Raw genomic sequence first — 18646 nt, 5'->3', positions numbered from 1 at the left:
ATATCTTAACAAAATCTTTAACATATTAAATTTATGGGTTATTTAATTATGAAATAGAATATTATATCTATTTTTTTATGTCTATTTATCTACTCATTTTTAATATTATTTGTTAAAATATCAAAAGATGAGAAAAAAATAAATTTTTTTTGAAAATTTGATATATCGATGTTATAAAAATAATAAATAAAATAAGAATAAAAAATATAAGTATAATATTTTATTCTTTTCTTTATATATATAAAATAGAGAAAAATATTTATCCTTTTAAATGACACAACTTATATCTTTTCACTTTCACAGGTGGGACCCCACCTTTATATTTTTTTGTTCACCCTTTTTTTTTTTATCTATCTCTTTCTTTTATTTAAAATGATATAATTTTATATCCTTTAAAATGATACACATTTTTTCTTATAAGATATTAATTTCAAATTCCGCCGCCTCTTTTGATGATAAAGAAATCCTCTGACACGGTTTGGTTGTCAATTGCCAGACAAGTCAGAGTAATAATAATCTTTTAAATTGAACGAAGACATTAGTATATTTTTAAGAGAAAGAATTTATTTATAAATTGTTTTTACAAATTAATAATAAGTATCATCCGTTATAGTTATACACTATTATTTAAAGAGGAAGGTTATAGTTACAACTTTTTTTTTTACAATCTCTTACAACCATATTTTATCACCGTTGATTTTCGTCAATCAACGGTTATCATTTATTGTGAATTAATAATTAATTAATGAGTTTAATTTGCTAAAATGATAATCGTTGATTGGCGAAAATCAACGGTGATAAGATATGGTTGTAAGAGGTTGTAAAAAAAAATGTTGTAACTATAACATTTCTCTTATTTAAATCCATAATGCTTAATATAGTTTGTAAGAGTTTATAATTAACAAATTTATAAATAAATATAATCTTTCTCTATTTTAAAATTTATAAAAGTAATAGTATGCATAAATCCCGAGGATGGAAAGGCTTTGATCAAAGGAGAAGATTTTTTGTGGGACGGGACCATAGTGGTTCCCCCTAAAAAAAAAAAAAAAAAAATAAGGATGGAGAGAAAAAAAAAAAAAAAAAGGTAGAAATGAAAGAAAAATTTCCATTTATAAAATAGGGACCACCGAATAAATGGTGGGTCTGGAGCATGTTAATTTTTTTCTGATCAAAGATGGTTTTTTTAGGGACCTAGGATTATAGATCTCTCATTCGAATTTTAAACAAACAATTTGGAATTAGTGATAAATTTTTTTACATCAATGGAAATTAGTCCGTTCAATTGAATAAGATATCATGGGAAATAAAAAAAAAAATTTGTATGCATACACATTTTACTAAATTAAAAGTGCCAACCTATATCAAATAATTGTAATTCAATTGACCCATAAAAGTTGGGCATGTGAGGATAAAAATATGTAATCAATTATTTTCAATATTATATTTGACATATCCTAGAGAAGCTGAAAAGCCTGTCAACCAACTCTACCTTGATCTTCTATTACAAGCACCGTCAAAGTTGAGCTTCAACCAATCAAAGGGAGGTGCAGTCCACCCATTTTGCGTCGCATGAGCAGTGTTGGGGTTACCTCGTTGCTTAGCTCTCAGGATATATATATCTTGGAGTTGGATATATAACTGAACACAATTTCTTGGGTGTTTTGCGGATATGGGAAAAGACTGGTTCATGAACTGTGCAATTCCTCCAAGACCATAAAAACCAGCTGCAGGAGGTAAAAAAATACATCTATCGATCCATTCTATATCTCTCTGCCTTGGTCTCAATTGCGTTGTAAATTATTGTATAACCAAGACGTTGAGTTACTGATAGTTTGGTAACCAAGTCTCCCACAATTTAACATGTTTTACGTAAAGCGCATCAACAAGATTATATTTGTTATTCAATTTTGGTAAGTTATAATTATGATTACGGGGAAGGATCCACTTACTACCAAAAAGTTTACAACTTTTACAACCAATTTAATTACCGTTGATTTTCGTCAATCTAACAGTTATAATTTATTGGAAATTAATAAATGTGACACAATAAATGCTATTAATTTTCAATAAATTATAACCGGTAGATTGACGGAAATCAACGGTGATTAAATTGGTTGTAAGAGTTGTAAATTTTTTTGGTGGTAAGTGGATCTGTTCCCTATAATTATAAATAATTTTTTTACAAATAAATTTCGATTAATTTGATTAACTTCATTCACCTAAAATTTGCTTTCTTTGTCATCTTTGATCAATTTAGTCTCAGGTTGTTGTTGGCCTTTTATTCAATTTCATTTACCGTAAATTTTCTCCGTTACCGTTTTTCAAGTAATACATTTTTCTATATGTTTAGTTTTCCCAAAAGATAATACGGGAAAATGGTATAAAATAAGGGGAAAGTGTGTGTCATTTTAAGATAGAGAAAGAGATAGATAAAGAAGGAGGGAGAGTTGACAAAAAAAATAAAGGTATGGGTCTCACCTCTTTGTGAGAGTGAAAGAATATAAATTGTGTCATTTAAAACACTTTTTTGATAAAATAATGCGTGAAGGCTTGAAATCAATTCTATCATACTAGAATTTCACATCAGCTGTGATGTGAAAATTTTATGTTTAAGTTTCATTTATTTAAGGTTTATGAAATGAGGATTAATACAAATTTTTTTAATATAAAATCACGTGATGAAATTTAAAAATTGGGATGATCCATTTATGTAATTTTGTTTTTCAAAGTAGAAGTGCCCCCTGTACGAGAAAGACCTGTCCCAGCTATCTACCTTATTAATGGGACTTTTTAATCTTTTGTTTTCCGAAAGAACGTAATAAGGGACAAAGTAATAAAAAATGGGAAAAATAATTGGTATATTTAAAGCCCCGCCCCATATGCCTAGCGGGCCCACTTATCTGTCTAATTAATGTAACCTTTCAGATAAATTAAATGAACGAGTATATTTATATTTAAAAAATTTAATAAGTTAAGATTATAATATATCATTAAATTAATATATCTTATAGGCTAACTTATTTCAACATTATTATATATATGATGTCTTATATAAATAATTAACTTCTGTTTAGATGCATTCACCGTAAATCACAGAACAAGACAGAGGAAGATGGAAGGTGCAGCAGAGGTTGCAAATGGAAACGGCTCATTGAACTTGAAGCCAAGTGATACCAAGGGAAAGATCATTACTTGCAAAGGTAACGTAACGCATAAATTAAGTTCAAACCATTATTAATATATCTCATACATATATATGTACTTGCTGCATATTTAACCATATGCATGCTAATTTCTCATTCTGCTTGTTCTTGATCTTGATTATATTAATTAAACATGATCATCTGAATAAATGGGTGTATTAATTATTAGCTGCTGTGGCATATGGTCCGGGAGAACCCTTCGTGGTGGAACAAGTTCTTGTTCATCCACCTCAGAAAATGGAGGTTCGAATCAAGATTCTCTATACTTCTATTTGTCACACCGATCTCAGTGCTTGGCGAGGCGAGGTATATATACATCTATATATATTATGGGATATGATATTATGACAATCAAATAATGTTACTACCACATCTTAACCGTTGATTACCATATCTTAATCGTTAATTTCCGTCAATCAACGGTTAAGATGTGGTAGTAACATTGGTAGTAACATTATTTGGTTGTCATAATATCTTATCCCATATATTATATGCATATATGATCTATTATAATTGAAACCATATTATAAATTTATCTTATAGTTTTTATTTATTTTTGTGATTTGCCAAAGAATGAGTCTCAACGTGCTTTTCCACGAATTTTTGGCCATGAAGCTTCCGGGTATGACATAAAAAACTTGATATGGTTGTGATAAATTTGAGTGATTAATTAAAATATATATGAATTAGTGAAGTGATGGAATTGAACTTGCAGGGTTGTGGAGAGCGTTGGGGAAGGTGTGAATGACATGGAAGAAGGGGTCATGGTGGTGCTAATATTCAATGGTGAATGCGGTGAGTGTAGCTATTGCAAGTGCGAGTTAACAAACATGTGTGAGAGGTTTGGTGTGAACCCAATGAAGAAAGTTATGGATGGTGATGGCACAAGCAGATTCTCAACCATTAACGGCAAACCCATCTTCCATTTCTTGAACACCTCAACCTTCACGGAGTACACGGTGGTTGACTCAGCATGCGTTGTTAAGCTCCACCGTGACCTCACCCTCAGCCTCAAAAACCTCACCTTGCTCAGTTGCGGTGTATCCACAGGTATGTATCTACCTTGATCAAATTCAAACACAAATTCCAGAGATATTCAAGTGTGATAAATTTCACATTAGTTAATAGTGGCATAAGTTGATATATATATACATAAGTATGATAACTCATGAACCCGAGGCCTTAAGATTTTCGATTAAGATATAATGTCAGATCCACTTGATATGGTGACCTAGCTTAACTCATTGGTGATATCCTCCATCATGGGCTTACCTCCTGATAGTGGTATCAGAGTCGGATTGGATTCAGGCTAGCCAGAAGCTAAATATTTGACTAGAGACGGGTTGAGTACTTTGAACCTAAGTACTCAGTTGAGAAACCATGAATCCAATACCACACAAACTTTTAAATTTATCAAAGCGGGTATGGGTTTAAGAATAAAAAAATTATATTTAATATTAATTATTGATCTATGCTGATTCACATAACTAAAGAATTAAAGTCATCAAATCCACCTATATTCAATAACTCAAGTAATTAAAGAATTCGAGTCATTACATATAAATGAGATCAATAATTAAAATTAAGAATATAACTTATATTGGAAGTATAAAATAATATGATTTATATAGAGTTTACTGTCTCTTATGTTGTAAAAAATAAAATTATTTCGCACATATAAAAATATATAGAGCCCATATATATATATAAATTTTATTTTCTATGACATAAAAAAAACATCAAAGTCATCTATATATAGATAGATATTAAGTGCAAACATAAGAAAATAAAATTAATCATTTAATTATACGTTTTCTGTCGCATGTATGTGTAGGGTTCTTGGATTTCGTGTGGGGTGGGGGGTTGATTTTCAACGGTCAAACATTTACCCGAATGTTGTTAATCTTAAGAGGTCTTCCATTTATATAGAATTGATGAATATATTAAAAATAGGAAAAAATGTTTGTTATTTAAATGACATAATTTATATCTTTTCACTCTCACAAAGAGGTGAGACCCACATCGTTATTTTTTTCTGACCACTCTCTCTCCTCCTTTAATTTATCTATCTCTTTCTCTCGCTTAAAATGACACAATTTTACCTCCTTTAAAAATATACACATTTTTCCTTTAAAAATATGAGAAGCAAAATAAAATAGACCCGGTCAACAACGATAAAAGATAGAAAATTTACTTTTCAAATTTTGATTATAATATTTGACTTGAAATTTTTTTAATTTTATAAGATAAAATTGTCTATTATGCTTACCCTTTGTGTGTCTGAGCTACCTATGGACCATCATCGGCGTTTACCACAAAAAATAATATACAGTAGACCCAGAAAAGAAGGAAACAAATAAAGAAGTTCATTGAGAAAACGGAATTTTGTCCTGTGTTATGAAACTTGCAACTTCAAGTATCAACTTGTGTTTGTCTGTTTGTTTCCAACTTTTCTTAGCAAAGAAAAAGTCTCCACTTTTTGTTTTTTATTTTATTTTTATTTTGAAAACGAAATAAAAGCTAAGGATGGAGTATTATGTGGGCCAGATATATGACCCCTGTTTTGTACAATTACTTAAGACAGTAACCACTAACCAGTCAACCTCATATATCTAGAAGGGTAATTAATGATAATGTTGTTTAAACAATTAGTTCCATTCAAAACATGTAAGATTTTGGTGAATAACGGAATTTTTTACATTAATATTACATTCAAGTCTTAATGATGTGAGCATGACATTTTTTCTACCTAAGAAACTGTGTTTGAAAATAACTCTAGTTGATAAGCAAGTAACTTGAGTAATATCAAAGGATTTTATCTTTATCATTTAACATAATATAATTTCACTTTCTTACACACACATTAAAGAGGTGGGGTCCACATGTTTTTCTTTCTCTTTCATTATTTCACTTTTTCTCTCCCTTTTGATGTGAGAGTTGAAAACAACACTTACATTATGTTACATAACACTAATAAAACCCAATATCAAATTAAAGTGAAATATAAAAATATAATTTTTTGTTGGTAAACTATAAAAATATAAATTTAAAAAATATTTAAAATTATAAAAATATGAAAAATTAATTTAAAATTTTAAATTCAAAATTTAGAAAATTAACAATACATGTATCATATTTTTATTGTTTAAAAATATTTTTTAATTTTATATATAAATGAAGATTTAGTTATATAAACTCAAATATAATGTGATTGTGTATTGAATTCTGATAACATGTCAGTGATGTTAAATAGATGTGATTGTGAATTATTGAAACTGAATAAAATGTAGGAGTTGGAGCTGCTTGGAATACTGCTAATGTACATTCAGGTTCATCTGTGGCAGTCTTTGGTTTAGGTGCTGTTGGTCTCGCTGTAAGTTTTCTCATTTTCTAGAACCCTTCTTAATTGCTATTTATCAATGGAAAAAAGGTGTATCATTTTAAATGACATACCTTATATTCTTTCACTCTCACAAAGAGGTAAGATCCATATCTTTAAAAAAAATTTCTCCGACTCTCTTTCATGATTTATCTCTTTCTCTCATTTAAAATAACATAACTTTATATCCTTCGAAATAATATACACTTTCCCTTTTATTAATACATCCCTATCCCATATTTATATTTCTTTCTCATTAGTTCTCCGTGTGTTCGCCCTTTTGTTTGATTCTAATGGGACAAAACATTAGAATAGTGCTGAACCAAAAAAGGAAATTCATCGAAAATGTCTGAAATTTCAGTAATAAGAGAAAATCTGTGGACCCAATAAAATTGAATAATAAATTAATGATTTTGGCACAACTAAAATAGGGTATATACCCAAAAGTTGATGGTCCTAAGCTATTTGATCTGCCTAAAAGGGTTTATTCAATTCGTGAGAATCATAATTCAGAGAATAAACAGGTTCAAATTCGAAATCAAATTACTCGAATCCATTTAGATTTTGGACACTTGAATAGTATTTAAAAAAAAATAAAGTATTTAGGAGAGAAATACTGAATCTAGAAGTCACCTCTCTATTGTTTGACACTCTTTTCTTTCAGATGAGTCAGCTGAAAAAAAATTTCAAGCCTTTAATCTATGTCACCTATCATTAAGAAACTACACGGCATCAAAATCCAAATAGAGACGGTAAACGGCAACAACTACAATAAAAGTCCTTTTTTCTTTTAAGTGGAGCTAGTTATATGTATTAAAAAAGTTATTAGATTTTGCCAAAAATTAAATATTCATAAAGGTCATTTAAATTTAAGTATTTTTCTTAATTTTTATTTTTTGCGTTATCATCAATTTCTCTTATTAAAACCTCTAGATGGGTAATTTTATATTGGACATGGCTCAGGTTGCAGAAGGGGCACGAGCCAGAGGTGCATCCAAAATAATAGGTGTGGACATCAACAAAGACAAACTTATTAAAGGTAACTTATTCATTCTGAAAGTGGTATTAATTATAATGTTAATCTCCTTAATTGATTGAAAGTTAGGATTAAAAAAGGAACTTTGTTGTGAAAGGTTTACCCACTTAATGTGATCTTCCGCCTCGAAAGAATTAGTCTTCGACTGTCGGCTGGAGGATACCTTGGGAAACCAAAAAAAAAAAACTTTAAAAGCTTTACTTATAATATAATGAGGTACATAATACATTTTCTTTGTGCTCAAAGCCCAAGCAATGGGAATCACAGACTTCATAAATCCAAGGGATGAAGAGAAGCCCGTATATGAGGTTGGTGTTTTCTGTCTTCCATGTCCTCTCATTTCTCAAAAGAAAAATATCATATACACATGCGTTTTCATTAGCAAAATGATAAATTTATTTGCAGAGAATCAGAGAAATGACTGGAGGAGGTGTACACTACAGTTTTGAATGTACTGGAAACTTGGATGTTCTAAGGGATGCCTTCTTGTCTGCTCATGCGGTATAATTTCATTGCCATAATTAATATTTCAACAATCCTTTCTAAACTTCATCCCCATTTGAAAGCAAAGATCAATTTCTAACTCATTACAGCCGATCTTTACTAATTAAAAATCATTCATTACCTTACACTTTAAAATTTGATGTCAATTTTTGGAATGCAGGGTTGGGGATTGACTGTAGTATTGGGAATTCATGGAACACCAAAGATGCTTCCCATCCACCCAATGGAACTCTTCGATGGTCGCAGAATTGTAGGATCAGTTTTTGGAGGTTTCAAAGGGAAAAGTCAGTTACCTCATTTTGCCAGAGAATGCATACAAGGAGTAATGATCACCACTACTTGCATATTCTTTAAAAAAAAATCAAAATTTTGTTTATTGTCTATTACTTATTTGTTATGGCATTAACATTTTAGGTGGTGAAGCTGGATAATTTCATCACTCACGAGCTTCCCTTCGAGGAGATAAACAAAGCCTTCGATCTTTTGGTCAGTGGGAAGTCACTGAGATGTCTTCTGCACCTCTAAAAATGATGCCCCTTTAGAATGGCTTTGTTCATTTAGATAGAGCGCTCTCCCCCGTTTTATAATGACTTGAATTATGCTAGAGTTTATCTAAATATGAATATGTAATGACCAGTAAGGTGTTATTGGTGCTTTTGAACATACCTTATACTGCATTATCTCACTGTATATGAAAGTGTGAATAAGTGGAAGTGTACTCACTCAGGTTTGTACATCTTCCTACATGTTGCACTAGTGTGCTGTACTGCTATTTCTTTTTCTTTATTTCTTTGCACCCTGTAAATAATAACTCTAACTGTAGTTGGTTAAGAACAAAACAACAATCATTCAGATACCACTATATGAACAGATGTAAAAGGTTGTGCACAAAGGAGTTTAAAGAACAACCATTTTTTCATATTCTATCACCAAGTTGGGTAGGTACAACATCCCCGAAAAATTAAATCTAATGAAGAATTCATCAAAAGAATATAGCATTTACAGCGCACCAAGCAAAAACATATATTCTACAAAATTCTCAGCCAACGGATACAGAAACATTGGCTGCGGACAATTAGCATCACTGCTGGCAGATAGGCTAAATCAATTCCCACAAATAATGAAAAGTTCTATATGGAGTATTAATTCCAAAAAAATTTCAAGGGAGGAAAAATGGCCAAAACAATATGAATCCGAAGTTTACTTTCATTGATTGTTGATATTCTTTTGTTTGTTGCGGTTTTCCTCTGTAATTGTTTGAAACTCTTTCTCACTAGCTGCAATTAGGCGCTTAACAATGTCATATGTGGTAAGCTTGATGCTGTGGAGAGAAACAAGGGAGAGATAAGAAATAATGATCAGAAAGCATAAAAAGTTTAGGTGACACGAATGAAAATCTGGATAAGGTAAAACATCTAAGCATTGCAAAAAGGTAACAGTCAACACATCATAATCTTATTTCTGTAAAAAGTAGAATATCACAGGAACCTGCTATTTGGTAGGGTTTTTAGGGCATTGGGCACAAATCCCCGATACAAACCATTGACTCCATCTCGTGCCACAATACCTGCATTAACAAAAGTATAAATTTGGTAAAAGCGCAACCTACAGAAGCATTAAAAAATAAAAATTCCCTTCGTTTAAATAAATTCCAATGTTATGGTCAGCTGATTTTAGTTTGAAGGGAATCGGTAGGGCACAAACTAATTCATGCTTGTCTTCACTAAACAAAGACAATCAGACACATTAACTGCATGCCTCAGCAAACAGCTACAAAGTTCCCCTCATATGTTATAATACAATAATTCAAATAACTTACCATCAAGTGCACCCTCCCAGCATTGCTAAATGTATCAATACCATTGTGTTACATTACAATCATGATTATAAACATATTGGGTAACCTTTTAGGTATTATAATTCTTATAGAATTCAAATGTTATGAATAAGAAGTTGAGTGTAAAGAGATGTGCCTTTTCCCTGTCGAACAGACATAACCATTCATTGGTGAGCTGATACGATTCTTCACCGCCAAACAGGCACCCTTCATGTCTAGTCATGGTTTATAAATATAAAAGGAAATCAGAAAAAACCGGTTACTTTTTTTATTTCTCTCCTTTACCGAAACTTTGCCAAAACGTTTTTGAAATCTTTGTATTCATTATGCATTCACTTTGTGTGGTAGTTCAAACAAAGGTTGCATCCGCCGGTGCTGTTTGTTCAAGAGTGCTGTCAACAAACAGAGGTAATCCGTTGTATCCTGGGAGACAATTGTCATTCACTCTTAGGCACTATAGAGAGGGCAAATTATCTTAAAGACACAGTGTCTAATAATGAGCTCAGATTTTATTCTTTCATTTTACTATTAGTTTGCATCGTTTATCTGTTCATCAATTTCATTATTGATTGCTTGGTTGCATCCACTCTTCAAACACAGATTTCCCCCATTTTTCTATTTGTGTGCATCTAACCCTAACATCAGATTAAGAAGTAAAGAACAACAGCGGTAGACATACAAATACAATGGTTGACCTCAGCCTGTTAAAGCAACCCTCAATAAGAGTATTGATTCCCCCCAATTCCTATCTATACTAAGGGATAATTTTACAGTGGAATGATCGACTTAACTGGTTTCATCAAATAGAAAAGTATTCAGTTAAGAATTGGAAGATTCTGAATATATTGTATTCTACATGTGTGCTTAAAAAAGGGCAAATCCAGGTGCATAAGCTCCCCGACTTGCGACGATAGAGATGAGGGTCGATTGTACACAGCCTTAACTTGCAGTTTTGCACAGAGGCTATTTCCTCAACTCAAACTTGTTACTTTTCCGTCACAAGGAGCAACCTTACCGCTGCTCCAAGGCTTGCTCTCACATGTCAAATTAAGGAGTAATAATTCAAGGCACCAATAAGGTGACTTAACTACTGCAGCTACAATCCTAATAACTGTGAGCCAAAGAATAGGAGCAGGATCTTATAAAAAATGTTACAACACACAAGCCAGAGTTTTTAATATATTTGTCACTAACGTGCACACAAATCAAGTATGTGTGGGTGACTATAAATTGCTGAAGCAAAAAAGTAAACAGGAGTAATCCTCACCTGAAATAGCATCTAATATTGTCTTATAAGGTGTACCCTTCAATTGCATCTGTCTTCGCACAGTGTCCAGAGGATAGCATGTAAGTGTGGCCAGAGATGCCGAAAGCACAGCAGTGAGTATAGATGTTTCAGTTCTCTTTTGATATTTCTCAGGCAACGACTTCTTTAATCTATCATCCATAGAAGGTCAGGATGTTTCAATGTCCAGGTCCATTGTCCAACAATTTATTTAAAAGAGAAAATTATTAATGAACTTACAAGTCAAAAACACAAAAGTTCACTGCAATATAAGGAGCTATTGCAATAAGAGAAGGCCCAAGGCCTCTGTAAAAAGATGCAAACCCTTCTTCCCTTAGCATGCTCAAGGCAACCTGTAAAAGCAACAATATGGTTCATCTTCATAGACGCAGATCTTGCTTAAATACTAAATTAGTTCAATCATACCTCTGACATGGTTCGATAACCAGGTTCGACAGCTAACCGTAATCTCAGAACATCTAATGGGTAGGTTATCTAAATGGATATAAAAAAAGTTAGTTACATAGATGAACATTAATAAAAGATATGAACTGGACATAAAGGATATGAAAATATTAGTTTACAAAAAAGAAATTGCGTACAGGTATTAACTGTATTATATAATTACCTATAACAAAACACAAACACCACCAAACCAATGAAACCATAAAAGCAAGGGCCCCCCAAATCGATTACTTACAAAAGTGGATGTCATGCCAGCAAAAGCACCTGCTGTAAGTCTTCCCACAACAGAGAGCTCACCATTCTGTTCCCTGAATATTTTCTGTAAATCCAAAAGTAGAGCTTCAGACAAGAACAGTTAATAGTTGCTATGAGAATTTCTAAAAATATAGTTATGGGTAACCTTATAAATTTCATAAGCAAAGAGCTGGACAGCACTATAAGGTATGACCCGAATCACCTGGAACATTAAAGAAGCACTAAAACAAATGAAAAGACTAGTCAATATTATAAGGAGATATAATTACAGAAATACCATTACATTCTTCCTGAATTGTACTGACCTGGGGGAGGTTGCCCTTCCAGTAACCTTTAATGCCTTCTTCCTTCCCTATAAATGTTATGGCCTACAATTTACGTTCATGTAAGATCCAACAAAAAAAAAATTTATAACATTTAGATCAGAGAGCTTAGTACATATAAGATGAGTAAAAACAAGATCATCAAACAAAGAGATTGGAGAGGCAAATAAACTACATTTAGTCATTAATATGCGATGTGTAAATATAAATCCTTAATAACACGAGGTAATTAACCATGAAAGTAACCTTCTATTACAATTAGTAAGCTGGCAATCTTTACACACAGAACTTGCCAATTTCCTTTTCTAAAGATGGCTACAATTACAAGACAGCACCATCAAGAGCAAATATTCTAACCTACACCATAAATTATGAAATATCAATTACAACCAGCAACATTCATATAATGTTTAAAGCATTTGCAAACACAATTATTATGCAACCACCTTGTTCCAGTTTCAACAAAAAAGGACTTTCATCTATTGGTAATACGTTCAATATTTAATTAAGGTAATGGAGTCTGTGAGGCAGGTATGAAACTTCTCACGTACCTCAAATTTTCTTCCTTGCCACATTTCTTTTAGAGATATATAAAACTATTAATGTAACTGATGCACTTACAGTTGGCCCATTGCACATGGCCCAACCATTGACTCAAGAAGTTCAAAGTCAACCAGAGTTGTGGCCCAATAAGTATGGCCCAAATGTTGAAAGAAGCAGTGATTTAAAATATAACAAATTACGATCAAATCCAAGTCCCAATAAAGTAGCAGATATGATTTTGATTTATTTGGCAAGAAAAGGAAAGCAACACATTTCGCGTGATTTGAGATATAAGATTTGTGATGTATTTTGAATGATTTAATTGTAATTAATTATTTATTTTTAGAAGCTAATTACTGTTATATCTATTTTAGGAAGTTTTCTTATTTTTAGGATTTTAGATTTTTGAATTTTGAATCAAAATTGTAATTAGTCTATAAAAAGGTGCTTATGACCTTTATTCTAGGAGTTGAATTTTGTTAATTTAATAGAAATTGAGAGCCGGAGGGTTACTCTTTTGTGAAAATCTCAACTTTCTGTTAGCCACTTTTCTATGCACTTTCGACATCAGTAACCTCACCCACAACTTAAGCTTTTGGGTTGAATTGGTTTCTTACAAGGTATTAGAGCCTTAATGTCATGGATTCGATCCTCACTGCCCCCCATTTAATTAATAATTAATTAAATTTTGTAGAGTTTCTTAGTACAGGTAGGTGGGCCTATGCATTGTCCACCCTTCAAGCCCAGTGGGCTCTCGTGTGAAGGGGCATGTTAGAGATATATAAAACCATTAATGTAACCTCACACACAACTTAAGCTTTTGGGTTGAATTGGTTCTTTACAATTTCTTTTAGTTTATTTTATTTCAAGTTTGTGAGATATAAAATCATTAATGTGCTTTACCAAACAGCTTAAGCTGTTCAGATAGTTGGTTCTTACATGGTATTAAAGCCAATAAAATCATGTAGTCTAGAGTTCTATCCTCGTTTCTCCCATTCTACTAAATTTATTTTTAAAAAAAGAAGATAATTTTCAGCACAAGTAGGATAAGCCTGTTCATTGTCCACACTTCAAAGCCCACTGAATTCTTGCATGAGAGAGTACGTTAGATATAAGGTCATTCATGTGCTTTTAACCAACAACTTAAGCTTGTGGGATCAAGGTTGTCAAACTTGAGAGTATACGCAAACTCGTTAAGTGTTCACCCAATACAAAAATAATATTTAAAAACATTTATACCATTGCCCTGAAAATCTGCCCCATGTTCCCCCCAATATCAGTCCCATTTCCAAGAGCTTTTTCCCTAGTTTTAGAAGTAGAAACTTTGAAGCATGAGGACCTTGACCCACAAGGTTCAGACAATATATAATGGGGAGAACTTAAAATAAGCTAGAGGCAACCAATAAACCAAGAACCAACAATCCACAAATCACAAGATGGGTTGAAAGAACAGTACACAGCAAGTTCAAAATTTAACGAACAGAACACAGCCACCATCCCACAGGTTGACCCGCCCTAAACCCGCCTACATACGAGGTGGGTTGTGTTGGGTTGGCAGGTTGAGATATACAACCCAACCTGCCCCATATTGGCGGGTTGGTGGGTTGACCTGTCAGATTCAACCTGTTTTGCCAAATCTACACAACGGGTTTGAAATTGAAAGAACATAACACAAACAGGATGTTAGTTCGAAATGGACCTGGAGTTCACGACAGAATGAGGACAGGTTCACGAAAGATTTATAGAAGATGAAGCTGGGTTCACAATGTGTTGAAGATGGCTTGATGCTGGATTCACAATGGCTTTAGTGTCAATGGCTTATATTGATTTGCAGAAAAAGAACGCTCAGCTCTGATGGGTTTGTTCATGCTGAGCTGTGACTAAAACGATTGAGTGACCAGTTTGTTCACGATGTGTTCTGTCTCACGTCTTCAGTCCAGTGCCCTAATAGAAAACTGCAAGCTAAGATGCAATTTGCATTTTCTTGGCAACATTGTCATTTTGGCAATTGGGTGTAGGTATTTGGCCTTCTTTTAAACTCGTTCACTCACCCATAAATTCGCGATTTTGTGCGAGATTGAACAATTCTACTTGAGTCCACCAGTGTTTGAGGAAACAAGTTTTAACGTGTGTCAACTCAATTTCCCTACCTAGAATCGTAAACTCATTCGATTCTATGAAATAACTCAAGAGTTTGACAACCATGTTTGGGAATTGGAATAGTTAGTTCGTGACAAAGTTAGCAGTTGGAGGGAAGCTGGGAAGGATCATCCCTAAGAGCTAGAATTCTCTTATACTAATAAGACAGCACTTGCCATGGATGATACAATTCAATAACACAAAAACTTATTTCTAGAAGGCTAATCTTGTTCCAATCATTTGAGAAAAGCCCTTTTTCTTTGTCATTAATGAAATTTGATATACAAGTTATAAAATCTCATCTCTTTCAGTCTGATATGGCAGATTTTTTTTTCTTTTAACCCGTACATACAGCTTTTAAAGGTATCTACAAGAAAGGTATTAGTAGTGGTCAATGAATAGCCCAGTAGTAGCAAAAAACTTAACCATATCGAGTGAGTGAAAAACAATAAATAAAAGAACACTCCTCATATCCCAATTCCCAAATAGATACAAAGCTATTCAAGTTTTAGGCCAAAAGAAGGGTGTAAGGGAAGTACTGAAGTAGATCATTATAATATAGTACAACGAGAACAACTTACACATCTACAACTTCAGGTCAAACATCACACTCTTGAATCTCCAGATTGAAACAAATAGAAGAACAAAACCGTTCAACACATAACAAATTAGGATGGAAGAAATGAAAAAGCTTGAAAATTACCTCAATGAAACCCATTGCCTTCTTAGCACTTTCTTGCCCAACCCGCACACCATGAGTCTGCAAATACACAGTGAGTGTTTGATTTTTACTAATTAAAAACTTCTCTGCAACCTTTTGAATATTAGAGGGTGTTTGGTTTCTTTTTTGTTTTCATTTTCAGTTTATATGTTTTCATTGATAATTAAAAAAAAAATTCTTTTTTGTTTTCAATTTTGTTTCCCGTTTACGAAATTTTGCTAAGGAATCGATAACCAAAAAAAAATAAAAAAATTCCTTGTTTTCAACATTTGATTAATTATAAACTCCCACTGCAACATTTTGATCATATGTTTTTCCTAAACGCAAAGTAAACCATGGCCAAACATGCACATAAAGACTAGACAACTTCTACATAGAAATAAATCATTTATGAATAAAAATTAATAATAAGCTTTTTTTTTTCTTTTTTCTTTTCCACATTTCTTATACAACTCTTTAAAATGAGACATCACATGATTTTATTAACAAGATTAAACGCCTGCGTTTGGGTTATAGTTTCAATTAACAAGTTGTTAAAGTTCAATTACAAGTTTGTAAGAAGTTAGTTGCTGTAGTTACAAGTTCAGTTAGTTACCATCAAATTCTACATTAAAAATTAAAAAAGAAAAAAAAAAAGAGCATTATCCGCACCTGCATGAGGAGCTTGATCCGGTCGAGCGGCGCCGTGACGGTCTTGCCAGCGGCTCCGGCGATGGCGCCGGCGGAGAACAGAGCGGCGTCTCTGGGAACGAAGGCCACAGCTGCCAGCGGGTGCTTGAGGAGCTGAGACAGCGTCGGCATGAAATCGTGATGCAGTTTCGTTTCCGCCACCGAGACACACGCGAACTTACATTCGGCGGCGGCGGAGGAGGAGAAACTGAGGGTGGCGTTGTGGCGGAGCGGAACGACGCCGTTTTTGAGGTGGGGGATTTTGCGCCATGAGAGTAGAGCTCTCTCCTCTCTAGCTGACATTGAAATAGACATTTGAAGTGGCGGAGAGGAGATAAGGCGCTAGAGGAGAAGGAGGGTTGGGTTTAAAAACCTTACTCCTACGAATAAACCCAATTTTTTTTTTAATAATCTCATATGTATCATCTTTTGGTGGCTAGGCTTTGATTTAAATAGATGTGTAAAAGATCTTACACTTGGCCTGACCTGTTAGTCTTGTATAGACTTAAATTATAAGTCTAGTCTGACTTATATTTAAAAAAAAAATATGATACATGCACCGGCTTGTAGACTTATAGGTCCGACATATATAAAAAAAACGCATGACTTGCTTTCTAAATAAGTTTTTTTAAAGGGTTTTATAATTCTCATTCAACATGAGAATTCAAATTTTCCTACACACCCTTCGATTTTCGTGCTGACATGGGTCCTACATATAATTTTTTCTAACACATGGGTCCCACATGTTTTTTATCTCTACAACATGAGAATTGAATTCTCATTCAACATGAGAAAATCAAACCCCTTTTTTAAAAGCATTAATATAAGTTAGGTAATAGGTCTCTGTATGCCGACGTAATCAATTTACACCCTAATCCTTCAGTCGTAACCGAAAATTAATCCCCATTGAGCATTGTTGGATATTTTCAGAGCGGCTATCTGAAATTCTTTTTTTTTTTTTTCATTCATAGAACTCGAACTCAAAACCTCTGGTTAAAGAGCCCAAACTCCTTATCGCCTGTATCAAAAAAAGTTTGATAATTGTTTAACCAATAAGAAAAAAAAACACAAATATTAAACTATATTATAGGTGAAACTTGAAAGAAACACAAATAATAAGTTAAAATATTAAATGCACTAGTTGATGTAAAAATTTGGCGTACTTTTTTATTGTTATTATTAAAAAAAAAAAAAAGATGATATATTGTATTTTTGAACTATGAAAATAGGTTTTTGTTTTTATTTTAGAATTTTATTTAATATATAATTGACTTAGAGTTTGCCATCGCCGGAGGATCACGGGTGATTTTTTATCACTATCTAGCAGTCCGATTGTGGGAGCCCAACTTCCGACCATATCACGGCTTGGATGAGACTACCAGAGATCCCAGAGCTATTTGCCACAGAAGTGATTAAGGCAATAGGTAATTGGTTTGGAAAATTCAATAGGGTGGACAGAATTTTGGCTTGGAAAATTCATTAGGGTGGACACAACTACAACTACTCTAGCCAGGGGGCAGATTTGCCAGAGTGTGGGTGGGGGTGGATTTAACCAAGCCTCTTCCAGGAGAATATGTACGGCAAAAAAATTAAAATAATATTTTTTAATTAAATAATTATGTATTTATTGCAGTTTTGAGAATAATTATGGATGTATTGTACAATGTGACGTCTCTTTTGGGCGTCACATGTAACGTCCCATTGAGGCGTCTCACCCTAAGGAGAAACGCCCAAAAGGGGCGTCACATGTATGTGTGCCCTATATATACCTCTACCCCTCCGTTCACTCTTCACATCTCTTCTCTCACTCTTCATATCTCTCTTCTCTACCAAAATTCCTTTAATTTAATATTTGAATTTTATTTCTTATACTATTTAAGAATGAGTTCACATCCTAATTCTGTTCGAGTTGTGTTATATTACAATGGTAGGAAGGTAGAAGGTCGACGAGGTGTCATATTTGAAGGTGAAAAAAGGCCAACACGTATTCAACGCAATGCAACCATTGGCGAACTACATAAGAGAATTCGACAAAAGTTAAGTCTTCAAGGCAACCAATGTATCACTCAGATCACGACAAGGTTATGACAATGTGATAAATACATTAGTTTGCAAGTGGTTGACGATGAAGACGTGGAGATGACAATGGAAGAATTTTTCAGCCAGTCAAGGACAGATTTTCTGGAGTTGTATGTCGACATTGCCGCAACGGATGAAGTTCCATTACCGGTGAGGTCAGTTGATTTAAATTCTCGCCGTCTTCCATCTTCGTATGTCGGTCATG

The 18646-nt window shown here is 33.2% G+C and overlaps 2 protein-coding genes across 4 annotated transcripts; one reads left to right on the top strand and one right to left on the bottom strand.

The window, feature by feature from the left end:
• The first annotated feature begins 3082 nt into the window (after nucleotides 1-3082).
• On the top strand, nucleotides 3083-8869 carry LOC133309320 (alcohol dehydrogenase-like 3). 2 transcript variants are annotated; one of them, XM_061510092.1, is made up of 10 exons: nucleotides 3083-3203; nucleotides 3376-3449; nucleotides 3779-3828; nucleotides 3922-4256; nucleotides 6497-6579; nucleotides 7549-7624; nucleotides 7868-7929; nucleotides 8027-8122; nucleotides 8286-8447; nucleotides 8540-8869. In XM_061510092.1, exons 1-10 carry the CDS (start codon nucleotides 3116-3118, stop codon nucleotides 8648-8650), a joined length of 1137 nt encoding a protein of 378 aa, XP_061366076.1. In that variant the 5' UTR covers nucleotides 3083-3115; the 3' UTR covers nucleotides 8651-8869. The 2 variants fall into 2 exon arrangements, with proteins under 2 accessions (XP_061366076.1, XP_061366071.1); XM_061510087.1 differs by having other exon boundaries at nucleotides 3376-3512; nucleotides 8540-8866.
• Nucleotides 8870-9058: 189 nt separating this feature from the next.
• Nucleotides 9059-16736, bottom strand: LOC133309365 (thylakoid ADP,ATP carrier protein, chloroplastic-like). 2 transcript variants are annotated; one of them, XM_061510133.1, is made up of 11 exons: nucleotides 16345-16736; nucleotides 15676-15732; nucleotides 12273-12335; nucleotides 12113-12169; nucleotides 11948-12031; nucleotides 11674-11742; nucleotides 11488-11600; nucleotides 11187-11399; nucleotides 9869-9895; nucleotides 9614-9730; nucleotides 9059-9446 (listed from the first exon to the last, which is right to left on the bottom strand). In XM_061510133.1, the coding sequence occupies exons 1-11, from the start codon at nucleotides 16675-16677 to the stop codon at nucleotides 9332-9334; spliced, it is 1248 nt and encodes a 415-aa protein (XP_061366117.1). In that variant the 5' UTR covers nucleotides 16678-16736; the 3' UTR covers nucleotides 9059-9331. The 2 variants fall into 2 exon arrangements, with proteins under 2 accessions (XP_061366117.1, XP_061366120.1); XM_061510136.1 differs by lacking the exon at nucleotides 9869-9895 and having other exon boundaries at nucleotides 9614-9692; nucleotides 11230-11399.
• Nucleotides 16737-18646: the final 1910 nt, after the last annotated feature.

Source organism: Gastrolobium bilobum, unplaced genomic scaffold, assembly GCF_033153095.1.
Source record: "Gastrolobium bilobum isolate Gb01-03AN ecotype WA unplaced genomic scaffold, APGP_CSIRO_Gbil_v1 utg40732, whole genome shotgun sequence".
Classification (NCBI taxonomy): Eukaryota; Viridiplantae; Streptophyta; class Magnoliopsida; order Fabales; family Fabaceae; genus Gastrolobium; species Gastrolobium bilobum.
The sequence above is the reverse complement of the archived record's forward strand: the minus strand, read 5'-3'. Positions and strand labels throughout refer to the sequence as shown.